General features: G+C 40.0%; 1 protein-coding gene across 6 annotated transcripts in view; it reads left to right on the top strand.

Annotated features, from left to right (window-relative positions):
• Positions 1-8162: 8162 nt before the first annotated feature.
• entpd1 (ectonucleoside triphosphate diphosphohydrolase 1) overlaps positions 8163-15601 on the top strand; it is a 25079-nt gene continuing 17640 nt past the window's right edge. For 2 of the 6 annotated variants that reach the window (XM_039787821.1, XM_039787820.1), the window contains exon 1: positions 8163-8319. In XM_039787821.1, coding sequence (XP_039643755.1) covers positions 8304-8319 — 16 coding nt within the window. In that variant the 5' untranslated portion in view covers positions 8163-8303. Of the gene's footprint in view, positions 8320-8408; positions 8451-8499; positions 8524-15601 lie in introns of all 6 variants that reach the window. The other 4 variants (XM_039787824.1, XM_039787823.1, XM_039787822.1 and 1 more) reach the window with 4 other exon arrangements.

The raw sequence follows: 15601 nt of genomic DNA, 5'->3' as shown, positions 1-15601 counted from the left end.
GGCCTACTGCGCCTTTCACAGAGCGATCGCCCGGTGCTTTTCTTCTGATTCAGAACCATCCACGCCGTAGCCTACGTTACCGACTCTGGCTTTGCCTTCGGCCCATCGGTGATGCATTGCCCACACTTGTTACTTGAGACCGCTAGTTACGCTTCTCTGACAGAGACTATGATTATTACTAAACAACCAAGATGCATCTTCAACCACGCAAAAGATTAAAAACAAAACTGGGGGGTGGGGGTCCGACAGATCTGCCCCCACTGCTAAAAAAAATCCTAGAGGAAACACTGGGTTCTTTTTGTTGTTAAACTGCAATTGATTAGTGAAATAAGCTTTTGTTATAAGTAATTATTACATTTTAAATAAATAATTTTAAATGGTTAAATTTTATGACAATATGGCCTTAGCAATAAACATGCCGTGCTCTTCTTTTTTTCTTTAAGTATCGATTCAGGCTTCGGGCACCGTTTTAAAAGTATTATTTAAAAAAAAAAAAAAAAAACTCAAACGACACCCAACTGCAGTCGGCAGCCATGCTGTATAGCTGTACTTATTTCCCAACGTTGCTTTGAGCTAAATGCTAACTTCAGCAATATACTCACAATGACTATCCTAACATGCTGGTGTAAAGCAGGTATAATGTTTACCATGTTCACCATCTTAGTTTCACGTGTTAGCTAACAATTGCTAATTAGCACTAAACACAAAGTACAGCTGAGGCTGATGGGAATGTCATTAGTTTTGCAGGTATTTGGTCATAAACCAAAGTACTAGACGGATTGAAATATTAACTCAATGATGCCTTCAGATGAAACATCAGAGGATTACCAAAGTTTTTACAATTCACTGAGTGGAACATACATGTTCCCCACACGCATAGCAATCCAACCAATAGTTGTTGAGATATTTCACACCAACACACTAATGAGAAGCTCACGGTGGTGCTAGAGGAAACATTAGGGTATTACCAAAGCCAGTAGGATTCATAGTCTGGGAACCATGAATGTCCGTACAACATTTCATGACAATGCATTCAATGGTTGTTGACATATATATTGACATATGTGTCTGAGTGATCCAAAGAGATGGACCAACCAACCTAACCATCCATAGAGCCATGCAGCTAGCATGGCTTAAAACCCAAAGACTCCCTGTAGCCTACTGTATCTGCAAAAAGTAGTCTTGATCTTGTCTAAATATTTTAAATTGTATATGCTGTGTGGTTTCTAAGATCTCAACTTGACAGTGTTGGCACACTCTTTCCTCTTGCTTCAGTGTGGTTGTGGCTAATGAAAAGAGACAGACACAGGGTAGAACATGGAGACTGTACAGTTAATATCCTAAAAATGAACCACAGATCCTGTCTGTTGTCTACTGTTTGATAATTACTTTTTAAATGTATTGTCTCACTCTCTCTTTCCCTCCCAGTCTCTCTTTCACAGCGCAGCCTCTTACTACACTAAGAACATTCTCAACAGATGCTTTAAGCCTTACCATAATTCAATCAGACAGCTCTTACTGGGATGTTACTGTGACACAATGCCCCGCAAAATGCATTACAAGTGTTATCCTATTCCTCCCTTGTTCATTCAGGCTGATACGCTTTTCAAGCTTCTTTTTCCAGGAAATACAGTTGGAGCTCTGATTAACAAATAAAACAGATGAAAAGGAAATAGTTCAAAGCCAATATGACAAAAATCATAGCGCGCTATTTTTGAAATCTGTTGTGAGGCTGCTTACTGTTACGCTGCTAAAAAAATAAGCCTGGTGATATTCTTTACTTTTTTTATTGTCCACAAATTCAATAACACGCTGTATGACCAACAATGCGTTAGTCCACTTGAGACGTAAATCATTTTTTTTTTTAAAAAAAAAAAAAAAAAAGGCATGAACAGTATTGCTTTTTAAAGTCAAGTAACATAATTTCCTAAAACAGCTGGGCACTATAGTTGTTAGCAAATGTTACTCAAACAGGAGGAAATAGAGAAGTTGATGGGAATTATTTTTAGCTGTGGATTTGGTGCCCAAGTGAGTATTTATGCCAGCAGGAACGTGTATCTGGGATCTACAGTACTCAACAATAACAAAAAAAAATGGCCATGTTCATTATAATGAATTGTGTGCAAGTACACTTAGTAGATGTTGAGATATTTACTGGAATAGGTGAAAACCTGGGCCTGCCGCTATATTTTGCCTTGTCAACATTGTTGATGAGATGCTGCTTTAACAAAGACCAATAAAAGCAAACAATAATACATGAGAAAATAATTCTCAAAAACTGAGAAGACAATCAAAACACAAGGGCATTACAACATATACTGTGGCTGATTTTAGTCTGGGTTAGATTCCACACTAGTGGCAAGACGTGATTTAGATACTTATATCAGGAGAGTGGAACAGTTTACCTGCGAAACAAATGGTCGAAAACAAATGGGATTGATAGTGAACTTAACATCAGTTAAGTTCACTATCAATCCCATGAACTTAACATCAGTTAAATTCACTATCAATCCCATTTGTTTTCGTTTTAAGGTCAAATTTTAACTTGTCCTTTTGTTCGATTCTTTAGGTTTTTACTATTTGTTGTTATTATAATCACATTAATTGTATTTTTTAAATTATGCCATGCCAATTGTATCAATTTGCTATTCTTGCTGTTTATATATTGAGGACCACAATGGAAATGGAAAACTGAACTTTATTGCACCATATTTGGCATATTTTGGACCAACAAATCTTGCCTTTTTATTGTCAGAAAAACTCAACTAAAACTAGAAAATGCATTTACTGCAGAACATGCTTGTGAATGCTGAATAGCTAAATTGCTAAAGCTAAACTGGATTAATAGCTTAAAGGTCCAATATGTAATATTTGTACTGTAATAAATCCAAAAATGACACCAATGCCTCATCAGATATTAAGGAAACATGTTAAACTGAAATACTATCTTTTCTGACAACAATGCTAATGTCAGTATTTTTTCTTTTTGAAATTTACATTCCGTGACGGAATTTGTGTTTATGTTTTGATCTGTGTGTTGTTATCAACGGCCCAGTTTGACAGCCAGGCCGGGTTGCCAGATATACCTGTAAAAACGTAAATCCAGCACGCTACAGCTGTAACGGTAGTACAGCCATGAAAGCAGCACACAAACGAACAGGATCAACGGAGATAGATTTTACCTGACGTAAAAAAAAAAGAAAACAGCATGTTTCTAACAGTTGCGTGACCAGAGACGTAACAACCCCCTGGTAAATATTGGAGATGTATTTGAAAGATGGAGACAGCTTGGATCCCAAAAGGACGCAGAGTTGGCTTATTTTCTCCTGAACAGGTAAGCATTAGCTTCAGGCTAATTTATCACAACTACTAGGGATGGGCATTTTTTGTTATTTTAACATTTGTGTACTCATATTGAATTATATAGCTAGAGTACCCGAGTTGGTTACTCGCAAAAACAATTGAGACATAGCCAGTAACGTGATCCCGACTGGTCCTGGCTAACGCCGCCTTGCTAACCCTGCTAACTGCTAGCTAACGTTACCGGAGGACCAGGCATGCAGCCCATGGCTGTTTACAGCGTATAGCCTGCGTCGGGAGCGCGGAAACAACGGTGAGTTATTTTAAGCCACGAGAGGGTGGCTGTAAATCGGAAAGAGAGGACTGTGAGTTTGCAGTGTGTTTAGCGATTGTTGCCGAATATTCGTAACATTAAATTAGTGGTTCCGTCCGCAGGTAGCTAGTGGTATTTTTAGCGGTTCGTATTGTAATTCTAAGCCGAGAAAGTGTGCCTGACTGGCGTGTGGAGAGGACAGTGAGCTTGTTGTGTTTTTAGCGGTTCATACTGTAATTTTAAGGCGAAAAAGTGTGTCTGTCAGTTGGTTACAGAGCTCCGCGTGAGCACGGGCTCTTATGACTGTCAATATAGCCAGCATCTACCGTTAAAAAGATGTGGAATAATTAAACTTTTTTTTTTAAAAGCTAACGCTTAACTTAATTATTGGCTTCAAAAGTTCAATAATGCCAAAAATAGACAAAGTAGACCATTGTACGTTTTTTTTCCTAGTTGATAGTATGAATTAGTAGAGAAGAGCAGACTGATCTCATGCATTGGCGTATGTATGACACGCCAATTTGTTTTCCGTTTTTGCGTGTTATGAAGACGCATAATCGCATTTTTGCGTGTATATCAACGCAAATCGGCTGCCATTGGCCTATATTGCGAATCCATTTCCGCCGTAGCGAGTGGTATAAAGGAACGGGGGATTGGGTAAGGAGGTAGGTTGGGGTGGCAACCCCAAGCAAACACAGGACTTTCACCTGGGAGAGCCGGGTTTGTGCCCCGCGTGTGGCGATGTTTTGGCCGTTTTTTTTTTTGTTTTTAATTTTTTTTTTTTAATAAGCCTTACCCAATGTTTCTTTCCTAAACCCAACCATTTGTTGTTGTCGTAAGCATGTTTTAATCGTTATTTTCAGTGTTTTTGCCACTGTTTTGTTACTAAAGCCTTTCCCTGTGTTCTTTTCCTAAACTCAACCATTTTTTTTTTTCTTGACAGGCGTGTGACGTTCTCGCGATAGTACGTCGCGTTCTCGCGATAGTACGTCGCGTTCTCGCGATAACGCGCAACGTGGCGAGGCCACGTGGTGGGTCTGTTTACATCAGCTGTTTCCAGCGTGTATCATACACGTGGATAGCTGAAAATGGCGTAAAATAACACGCCATTTGGCTTTATGAAAGTGGCGTATATATTTACGCAAAGTCATGATGCCATGTTGGAGAAGAGAGAGCTGTGAGAAACATTCATGAAAATGCAGAAAATCCCAAATGCATTGCCCTGCACTATTGAAAAAATGGAGTTGAAACCTGAACAGCATTACCTAAATAAGCTAAGAGCTGAAATACATTGCTAGAAAAGCTGGAAGCTAAACTGTAATACTGTCAAAAGTAGAAGTTCAAATTAATTGACTGAAAAGGCTGCAAAAAGAAATACTTTGTATCATCAGATATATCCATTGCATAGAACAAAAAAGATTCACCCTAAAGAGTTGACAGGTGAATATATTGCCTGTAAAGAAGGGGGCTGAACGACATTGCATTGAAAAGGCTGCAACACGAGATGCATTAATCACAAGTATGTTCAAAAAAGATAGAATAACATAAGATAAGGCATGGAAAATGCAGGTGGATTGTAAGTTTATATATGAAGTTGTACTGAAATGTACTTTCAATTAAAGTAAGTAGTAACTTTTTTTAATAGCTTAGTATTCTATGCACTTAAAATGTATGTATATAGGCTGCCCACACGTTATTGTAGGCCCAGTTTAATATGCAACTTAATTTTATACAATATATGTAGTAGAGGGTCCCTGCTCCGTCTCTCTCTCAGTTAAGGGGTTCTTGGCTTAAAAAATGTTGAAGACCCCCGTACTAACTGATCTGTAATACACAGCGGAATCTATCATCTTTTAGTTTATGAAAATATACCACCATTTTGATGTTTTTAAATGAAATACAAATTGCTTGATGTGAACCATTTGACCAAGGCCACTAATGTTGACTGATGGCACTTGTGTTGCTGCTACATTTCCAGACAGCTTTGTAATATATGCATTCTATTTAGCTTACAACATCAACAAAACATCAGTGAAGGGGAAGTAGAACATTTCCTGACTATGTGGCTTGTTGACATCCATTATTCGAGTGACTATGTATAAAACTGAATAATGTACAGGGTTCATTTTTAAGAGATTTGCATAGATGAACAAAATACATTAAAGATGAAATGTTGAATTAAAACCTTGATTTACTGATTGTCCCGTTTTAATGATTGCGGACTGAAGATGTGGTCCAACAAACATGAGCCTTGCCTGGAGAGCCTCTCAGTTTCCTCGTCCTCTTAGGTCTGTCTCTTTCCCTTCTTATCGTGCTAAGGATGTTGCATCAATAAGCAATTTGTAAAATGAGGAAATAAGCTGTGAAAGGCCTCAGTCACACTTCTTACACATTCTGCTTGCAACAGCTTCAGCAAGTTTTATTTCAGATAACTGGGCCTGGGGTGAGCTGTAACATTCATAACCATAGAAGTACTCCCTTTTTAAGTACCTTTAAATGCCTTTTACAAACTGACCCAAGGAATCAAATTCAAAATTTCAAATTCACATGTATTTGTCACATACAATTATTAGAGTATGTGTAGTGAAATGCTTTGTCCACTGTCTCCATGACTGTGCAATGGAAAAAGAAGAGAAGAAGAAATGTCTAAAGTGCATGAGCTGTTTTCACCATGCTTGTGCTCCTGCTACAGTCCTCATTCAGTATCTGGATAGCTTGGGGATAAAAACTTTTCCGCATTCTCTCAGGCAGCGCTAATGTTTCCCAGAGTGTAGGGCAGAGAAGAGGCAGTTGTTGGGGTGACTGGGATCTCTGGTGATTTTCTTTACTCTGGACTTTACTCTCCTGATGTATATTTCCTCTAGGTTGGGTACTGCACTCCTGGTGGTACATTCAGCTGATCTCACTACTCTCATGTATCATGTTGCCATTTTACATAACCCTAGACTTATTGTATGTGTTTTAACATGTGAAATAGTTTTAATGAAACTGCTTGTGCTGCCAGCTTGACCAGGACACACTTAACCTTTTCACACTTATAGGTTAGGGTCTTTTTGAATTGATCTTCTTATCCAAGTCTCAGTAAGAAAGTGATAAAAGCGTATTTCCAAAAATAGGCACTTTATACACTACTAGAGGAGCAATTGTGCAGACCAGAGGGCTCTTGGGCTTATCATAGGGGCATTTAAACTAACCAGATCGGAACTTAGAAGAAACTTACTAACTAAAGATGTACTTGGATTGAGCAGAGAGACAAATTCTACCAACAGAGGTGTACATGGGGGTACTCGGACCATAAGTAGCAGAGGCAACAGCTTCAGCAAGTTTTATTTCAGATAACTGGGCCTGGGGTGAGCACACTGTGCACACCACTGGATAGATATTTACAATCACTAATGATGATTTTCATATTTAGTGACAGATTGATGGACCGTTTACAGATTCAAGCTGAACGAAAGGAGCCAGTGCCATCTTGAAGGAAATATTTAGCATGTCATTTAGAAAATTATATTAAATATGGTTTAGTGTTGTCAAACTAAGTTGCTTTTCTTCCATCACTGCTCAAAATACTAGGAGAGCACCAAGCTAAATAATACCTCTGTCTGCGGTTCCACCATAAAAATAAAGCATTACCCCAATACTACTTGTACTGATTGCGCTATACACATTAGCATGCATACTGATCACACCCATCACTGTTTTCTGCTGATGGTGGCACTTTTTTTTTTTTATACTATCAGCGCTGAGGAGTGATGGTTTATAGTTGTGGTTAAAGTGTAGTCTCCCTGTGATCGTGGCTCAACAATAAACAGAGCTTTGTTATTTTCAAGCCTTGGTCACACACACACACACACACACACACACACACACACACACACACACACACACACACACACACACACACACACACACACACACACACACACACACACACACACACACACACACACACACACACACACACGGTTTCTTTATCATCTTGAACTGAAGGAAATGTTGCATAATTCCTCTTAGAGTTATCTTTATAGGCTCTGTATTAGAGGTTAAATACTTCAGTCAAGTCATTAAGAGAGACATTTCTTTCAACAGTTAGAATTACATCTATAAAAACGAGTGTGGGGGTATCAAGGATTTAAGCAGAGTTCACCCGCAGCCTTTTCTCCAATATCCCTCCAGCTTGAGCTCCAGCTCCCATCCAGATCTAACACTGCTTTCATGTTTGACCCACTTTTCCAAGACAGAGACAATGGCAAAGAGAAAGAGAGGCAGAAGGAAAATGATGAAAAAGACACCAGTGGAAGAGAGCGCGAGAGTTAAGGCAGTATGACAGATTAAGAGGGAGATGCAGAAAGTGGGGAAGGGAGAAAACGCAGAAAGACTTGGTGAAAGAGTGTAGATAGATAGAGAGAGAGAGCGCGAGAGAGAGAGAGAGAAAGAAGAAGCCAAAGCTAAAAAGGCGTCTGAGAAGGGGAGTGGGCTGAGCAGGAGGGAGGAGGGAAGCTCTGCTTCTCCTAATAAAGAGTGTATGTGAAAGGAGGTGCTGAAAAGCGTGACTGAGACTGAGCAGAGAGCTGTGTTACGAGAGAGAGGAAGAGAGAAAGAGTAAGAGAGAGAGGGGGAGACAGAGAGGAGAGAGAGAGGGGGGGGCAAAGAATAGAAAGAGCATTGTGTTGCTGCTGAGAAAGAACCCATGTCTGCACAAAGAGGTAGGTGTACTGCTATGACTGGCACACATACACACACATGCACGCACACACAAGAGCAGGAAATCCTTATCACCCAGTGTATCCAACAGCAGGATGTACCAGAAGTCTGTAGAGGAACTGTTTAGTATCAGGTGAGTGTGTGTTCTCTTCTAACTGTGTGAATTGCTTTATTGCATGTAGCGGCTGTGTAGCAGCGTGGGACAGGTATGTGACTTTTCCTTAGTATGTGCCTGAGTGGACAACACAAGTTTAGGGTCTGTGCCATTCTATTGCTGAGGATACAATGGCACACTTATAGGAGGCACTCTCACGATCATGTGAGGTTTATGGTAGTTTATCAGGCAGAGTGCATGCGACCGAGGGTAATTGTGCAATGCTATCTGATTAATTGAATGCATTCAATGGGGGTTGGTTAAAGTTTGATGATAAAATATGTATGACGTATGATCCAGGTATTATTTGTTGACAAGTCCAATGTCAACGGAGCAGAGAATTCAACTGAGCCAAATATTATTTGCACCTATACCACCATCTCAAAAATGGTCTACAAAAGTCACATTTGTATACGTTTGTTGACCGATACTTAAAGTTTCTCAATAAGACACCTGTCTCCTAGATTAAATGTTCAATTCTCTTAAATAAAAAAAAAATAAAATAAAATAAAAAAAGCTTCCCTTTAGATAGTTTGGATTTAATGTGTTGAGCTTTTTGGTCTCTGCCTCCACCTTTTTACATTGCAGGTGGATGGAATTTCATGTGTGGTACTCACTTTAAACTATATTTAAAAGAAGTAAAAACAACTCATTTTCAACTGAACCCAATACCCCTTGCACCCAAATGTTTGTTTAAGTCAGTGAATTTAAGAATGTTTGGACAAGCCAAAAATTCAAAAGTCACATTTGCTTATGTTAAGTGGCTGATACCTTATCTAAACTGTCAAGAGAAAGTACCTGGTTCTCCATGTAGATTAAAAAAGGGTCAGTTCACCCCATTACAATGCAGGTGAATAACATTGAATTTGTGGTTCTCGCTTAAAACTACATTTAAAAAAGTCAACAATATGTCTTTTCAGAAACAATGTCCAGATACTGTGATATAAAACTTACTACTGAATATATTAAAAGTTATTTTCAATAACAGAGCAACACTTATGAAATTCTGTTAATTGACACTAATTGGTGTGGAAGCAGAAATTTTTGAGAAACCTGGAGATTATTTTGTTGTTTTCTTTTGTTTGCCGTCTTTCATCATGTCATATCATGCCCTTTAGTATTACCGGAGCCCTGCAGTACATACCTACTGTATATGGTTTGTACTATTTAGGTATCGTGAATTCAAAAATGTTTAAAGACAATCTCAAAAATCAGATTAGGTTATGTTTGGTGAATAATGCCTTATCTCAAGATTCAAAATAACATGCCTGCCTAAACATGTAGATTAAAAAGGGTCAGTTTAACCAAATTACAAAGACAATATAGTAGATATTTATTTAAAGCTATAGTGCGCAACTATTTTATATTAACGGATGTCCGTTACATTCAAACCATTGCCAAATGAGTTGATACAACACTGATTAAGCCTATCAGCTCCACAAAACACTCTCTGAATTTCTCAGTATGGCTAGGTTTACAAAATGGTGTAGTCCGGTGACTTTCTCGCGCAGAAGCTCGAGTGATGCGTTTTACGTCACTGCTGAGAAAGGACAACAGCAGTGTTCAGCTTTGGAGGCGAAGAGGACATAAGAATTACAAGATAATGACCTCTTCTGAAGAGTCCATCATGTTTTTTAATCTTCTGTGTTTGAACTGCGTAGAGGAGGGGTGGGGGTGCGATCGGCAAAGGCTTGAGTCATGTTTTCATTACTTATAATTCCTCATGAGGGCGACAGAAACTACGCACTATAGCATTAACGTGCTGAGGTTTACCATTTACTCTGGAATTGTGAAGGCAGAGTTATCTCAAAACTTTGACAAATTAAACCAAAACTATTTGCAAGGCTAGACACCACCAGAGTGACTGAGAAAATGGGTTTGTTTTTTGTAATTTGGGTGACTTGCCCATTTAATATCTGTTATGAAACAATTTGATCACAATTGTTTTATGGTTTATATCCTATTGTCTACTAGCTTGACCTCTGTGAGTTGATTCTGAAAGCAGTTAGGAGATGAACTTAGATAATGTGAGAGTAGATAGACGATAAAGAACCTCCAAAAGGAAAGGAGGATTGGTTCAAAGTAAGTTCACGCAAATACATTTTCAGTGAGGAAAACAGTGTTACAATTTATGTAGTCAAGGACGAATGTGATTTGTTTAAAGAAATGCAATAAATCAGAGCACGGTTTTCTCCCTCCCTGGAATACTGTGTGGACAAGCCAGACCCTCCATTGCAGCGCTGTGGAGGAAGGTCTGGCAATGCGAGACTACAATTTATGATACAAATTAATGATACAAATTAAAACAGATGAGAGAGGCTTTGTTCAGTGTCTTTACAAGCAAGAATGAACTGGTAATGGTTATGTTTTTGTCTGCTGAAGGTCAGGGTAGACCAGCCCAGCCCAAGATTAGTGTCAGGTTGGACAGACCACTTTCCTGTGGAGGAAGGAGATACTTCTTCTCATTTCTAATCATATGACGTTGCCAGAGGTTCCCTTTTTACAGGAAGACGATGCCGTTTCACAACAGCCCAGACAAGAGTATTTATAGAGCTGAGTGTTGCCGTCTCTTTCAACGTTTAGGACAAACAAAAGTTTGCCTGATTAATGGGAAAAGGTTGAAGCAAAAAGCCCAGTGACAACTCAAGGACACTGTGTTCAGAGGCACAATGGTGTGTGATGCGTGTGGGAACAGAGGATGTGTTGACCTTGAGGAGGATTAGGCACTAAATAGATTTCTGTGGGTATACAGTATGTGTATGTTTGTTAAACGGAGGAGAAAAACAACGTGGTCCATTTACTCGGAGGTACATGATTAAGTACAATAATCAATGTATTAAATACAGTCTGCACTTCCTATCCATTAAGTGCTTTTGATTGAAATTACTGCCATGTCTTCTTCCCTTTATTCGGGGAAAAAAATAGATTGTGACTGCAGGTTTAAGCATTATGAGCAACTCAATAGGCATTAAGTACAATTTTGAGGCACTGGTTCTTTTAATAAAGTATTTCTGAATTGAAAATTTCAACTTTCCTCCACAATCTTTCAGAGTAGCGTATTTTAGTTTTTGCTCCTCTACGTTATCAATTCAATTTTATTTATAGTATCAAATCATAACACGAGTTATCTCGAGACACTTTACAGATAGAGTAGGTCTAGACCACACTCTATAATTTACAAAGCCCCAACAATTACAACACTTCCCTCAAGAGCAAGCAATGCGACAGTGGCGAGGAAAAACTCCCTCTTGGGAAGAAACCTCGGACAGACCCAGGCTCTTGGTAGGCGGTGTCTGACGGTGCCGGTTGGGGATGTGATGAACAGTGGCAATGATAGTCACATTAATAATGGAACAGTGACTTCAAATGGTAGTCGTAGTAGTTCATGTCATATCAGTGCGCTGCAGGGCGTTTACAGGATGTAGCGTGGCCCAGCAGAGCATGGATGGACGTAGCAGGAAGCAGCAGGTTTCAGCAGGACGCAGCATGACATTGCAGGGCACCGCAGAGCTTAGCAGGGAGTGCAGCAGGACCACGGCGACAGCTGCAACCAAGATCTTGGTGCCAACGTTCTCCAAGGAAATACGCTGGGTGAAAAAAACATAAGGACTCCGGGGAGTAAACTCCCCAGAAGCTAGCTTATCCAACATTCCATCCTTCCTTCTTTGCTTCTGTCTTTTCATGTTTCATTATTTCTTTCCCTATTTAAACTTGATCTGGAACGAATACTAAAATAAAAAAAAAATAAAAAGAAACTTTATTGCTTAAAGGATTTAAAATCACTGGAGTTAGGAGAGTTGCGGTGACTGTACTTATGTAACATGTATAACCTCTACAATGTTCATGTCAACAAACAGGCTTATGACTTGTTAGGGCCTAACCATAAGAGCAGCACAACAAATGTAAGACCTGCTTCGCAAGGATGTTGTTGTCTCGTCTTCCCGCCATTATGAAACCACAGTCGATGACACGGTCGATGACACGGTCGAATCCCCGACGGTGTCACCATTTGACTCATCGCTCAGTGTCAAGTAAAAACCATCTCAATATCTGCGGATTCAAAAACAATCTCCTATCTCTTCCTTATCGTCGGTTACTTCTGCATTACTTTATCACAGGAGATTTATGAGCCTGTAGTTCCAGATCAACATGGGTGGAGGGGGGGGCCGGGGGGGGCAAAAAACCACCAAAAAAAAAAAAAAAAAATGTTCTTTTGGGGGGGGGGGGCCCCTTTTTTTCAGGGGGGGGGCGCCTTTGGGGGCTCCCCCTTTTTTTTTTTTTTTCCCCCAGTGCCATTCCACACCGGGAGCGTCTCAGAAGCGGAGCGTCTTGCTGCCTGACTCACAGATTGTATTGTCTCTACAAGAACTATAATGTCTTTATTAGCTAGTATCTACCTTCCACTCCAACCACTCCTGTAATTAAACTTGGTAAACTGACTGGATAGTCTCGCTGATTCACTTCCTGCCTCGCCGACACACGGCCCACGTGAAAATAGACCTGTCGCGTATCTTTAGCTGACCGGAGAGCCGCTCCACGCACACTTCTGGGACACGCCATTGCACGGCTAGTAGAATATCAAGCATTGACTTGAATGGCCGCAATTGCACGCGGGGCCCGCAGCGCCTCCGTAATGCAGCAGTGGAAAAAGGAAAATGCCTGTTAGGCAAGCCTATGAACTGTGTATGGCATTTAGGTCTGTGAGGGCCTGTGTTTGTATGAGAACTTATACCGTAAAACTTCAAATAATAGCAGAGTCCCTAATAGACGCCTATCTCTTTTAAACGCCTGGTGTGACAACAGATTTGGGTAAATAAAGGCCGGTCTCAAATAGAGGCCTGGTCTGTTTTTTTTTTTTTTCGTGTCGGGTTGTATTTGATCTTTTAAAACCCGTCAGATCGTTTGTTCTATGTTTTGATTTGATTTCACGTGACAGACGCAACCGTTCATAAACGACTCATCACTATGGCAACATAACAAACAGGTTAACAAACTTTCTTTTAGTCTTCAGTTTTTCTTAATTCTCTCAATACCACCATGGAGACAAAAAGAAAAAAGTATGATTTGACATTTAAGCTGACAGTTGTCAAATTTGCCGAACAAAATTCGGGAGAAGCAGCGGCATTTCTCGATTGATCCTAAGAGAGTGCGAGAATGGCGTAAACAAAGCAGAACTGCAACGTCTGTCCGAGGAAGACGACAAAAGGGCCAGACTGCGAGGTGGAGGGAGGAAGAAGGTCAGTGAAGAGCTGGAGGTGAGCATGTGTGAGTGGATCCACAGCATGCGGGCAAAGCATGTCAATTAAAGGCCTGTCTCTTATAGACGCCTGTCTCAAATACAAGCCAGTGCATTTCGGCGATTTGGGTAAATAGAAGCCCGGGTTATTATTTGAAGTTTTACGGTATGTGCTGAACCTTTGGACTTCTTTTTGCTAGGTGATAGGGCTGCACGATTATGGCCAAAATGATAATCACGATTATTTTGATCAATATTGAGATCACGATTAATTATCACGATTATTTGTTGATTTTAGCCAAAACTAAATTTTATTGTCACATAATTATATAATTATAACTGCTTTTACGTCCATATTGTGCTACATTCCTACTAATACATCCATATTGTGCTACATTCCTCCTTTATTGAAGGATACTGTGAAGGAGTATGCCATTTCAGCTGTTGTGCGACCGCTTTCCACACATGCATGTTTGCCGTGAAAGATACAGGCAACGCAATTTTCTGTTCACGTTAACGGCGCATATGGTGCCCGGTATCTACCAGACGAAATAGCTACACGGATTTCTGTGGCTCATTACACTGCCACTTACATGTCTGCATTGCGCTCTGATGCTCCGAAACCCACATTAGAGGCAACATAAACATCGCTGAATGTCACGCTAGTAAACACTAATAACACGTTACACAGCAGCTAACGTTAGCCTACCGTTAGCCACAGTAGTAACTGGATTAAACACGGCTAAAATGCTGACTGCTAAACAGTGTAGTGCATCTGTATTTCACTGTAGGTTTCCAACAGCGGGATGTCCAACAGTCTGCTGCTAAAGCTATGAGCTAAAAGACACAAACTAGCACTGGTCACTGCTGTTGTCTGAAAAACAACACAGAAGGGACAAAACGTTGCGTTTACTGGTAAACTGGTAAACATTGTGACCGGCTTATGATGACCGACTGCTACCTGTTGTGGAATATTCCTCACGTTACTCTGTCCTCTGTGACTGTCTACATCTAGAAACTAAGCTGCGCGGTGCAGGCAGGGAACAGCTCTGATTGGCTCATGGAGACATGTGATCAAACAGTGGTTTATGGAGCGCTAGATTGGCTTTGCAAAAACTGTTCTATGAACGGAATGACGCATTTTAAATATCGCTCGATCACGCAAATTTGAAAATAGTGATCGTGATTAAAATTCGATTAATTGTGCAGCCCTACTAGGTGACGTCATTTGGTGCGGTCTCATGTCAGTTTAGGGATTAGGGAATAAATGGAGTCAATGGTCATCTTGAGGCAAGAATTTGTGTTGTTGTGCTGTGAATGTTATTTTATGTGCAACATTTGTTGAACATTGTGGGGGCATGATCGGAATGATTGGTTCGTCTACAACAACCCTAATTTTTACTGCAGGCAACAGAAGTTAATATTAAATCTCAAGTCTCCCTACACACTGATTGTTTTTTGCTTCCTGCTTTCCCACAAGTTAAAGTCAGTTCAAACACGTACTAATGCTTTTTCTTTTTTTTAAAAACTTAGCTTGTTAAAAAAAAATCTCTTAAAATACTCCGAGTGATAGCAGATGTTTTCCACCCTTATTTCTCAGTGGTCTCCTCGTCCCACCACTCCGTCTTTCATCAGGTCATAGATTGAACCATCCTAGCCTCACCTTCACACTACATTTGTGTTTATGGAAGGGTCGGACATGGAAAAACTCTGGTGCAAGATTGCATCTGTGTGCATGCAAATACAGTACGTCTGTTGGAAAGTGAGGACATTTTTGTTGGTCGTCACTTATTTACATAAAGGTTAAACCTTGATATTAAGGGTGAGATGAGACTAGGTTTGGGATGGTAGTTGTGGTCATTAGGGACTGCGTAATGTAAATAAAACTCCTAAG

The sequence above is a fragment of the Perca fluviatilis genome, chromosome 21 (assembly GCF_010015445.1).
Source record: "Perca fluviatilis chromosome 21, GENO_Pfluv_1.0, whole genome shotgun sequence".
NCBI lineage: Eukaryota > Metazoa > Chordata > Actinopteri > Perciformes > Percidae > Perca > Perca fluviatilis.
Note: the sequence above shows the minus strand (reverse complement) of the source record. Positions and strands in the feature narration are given on the sequence as shown.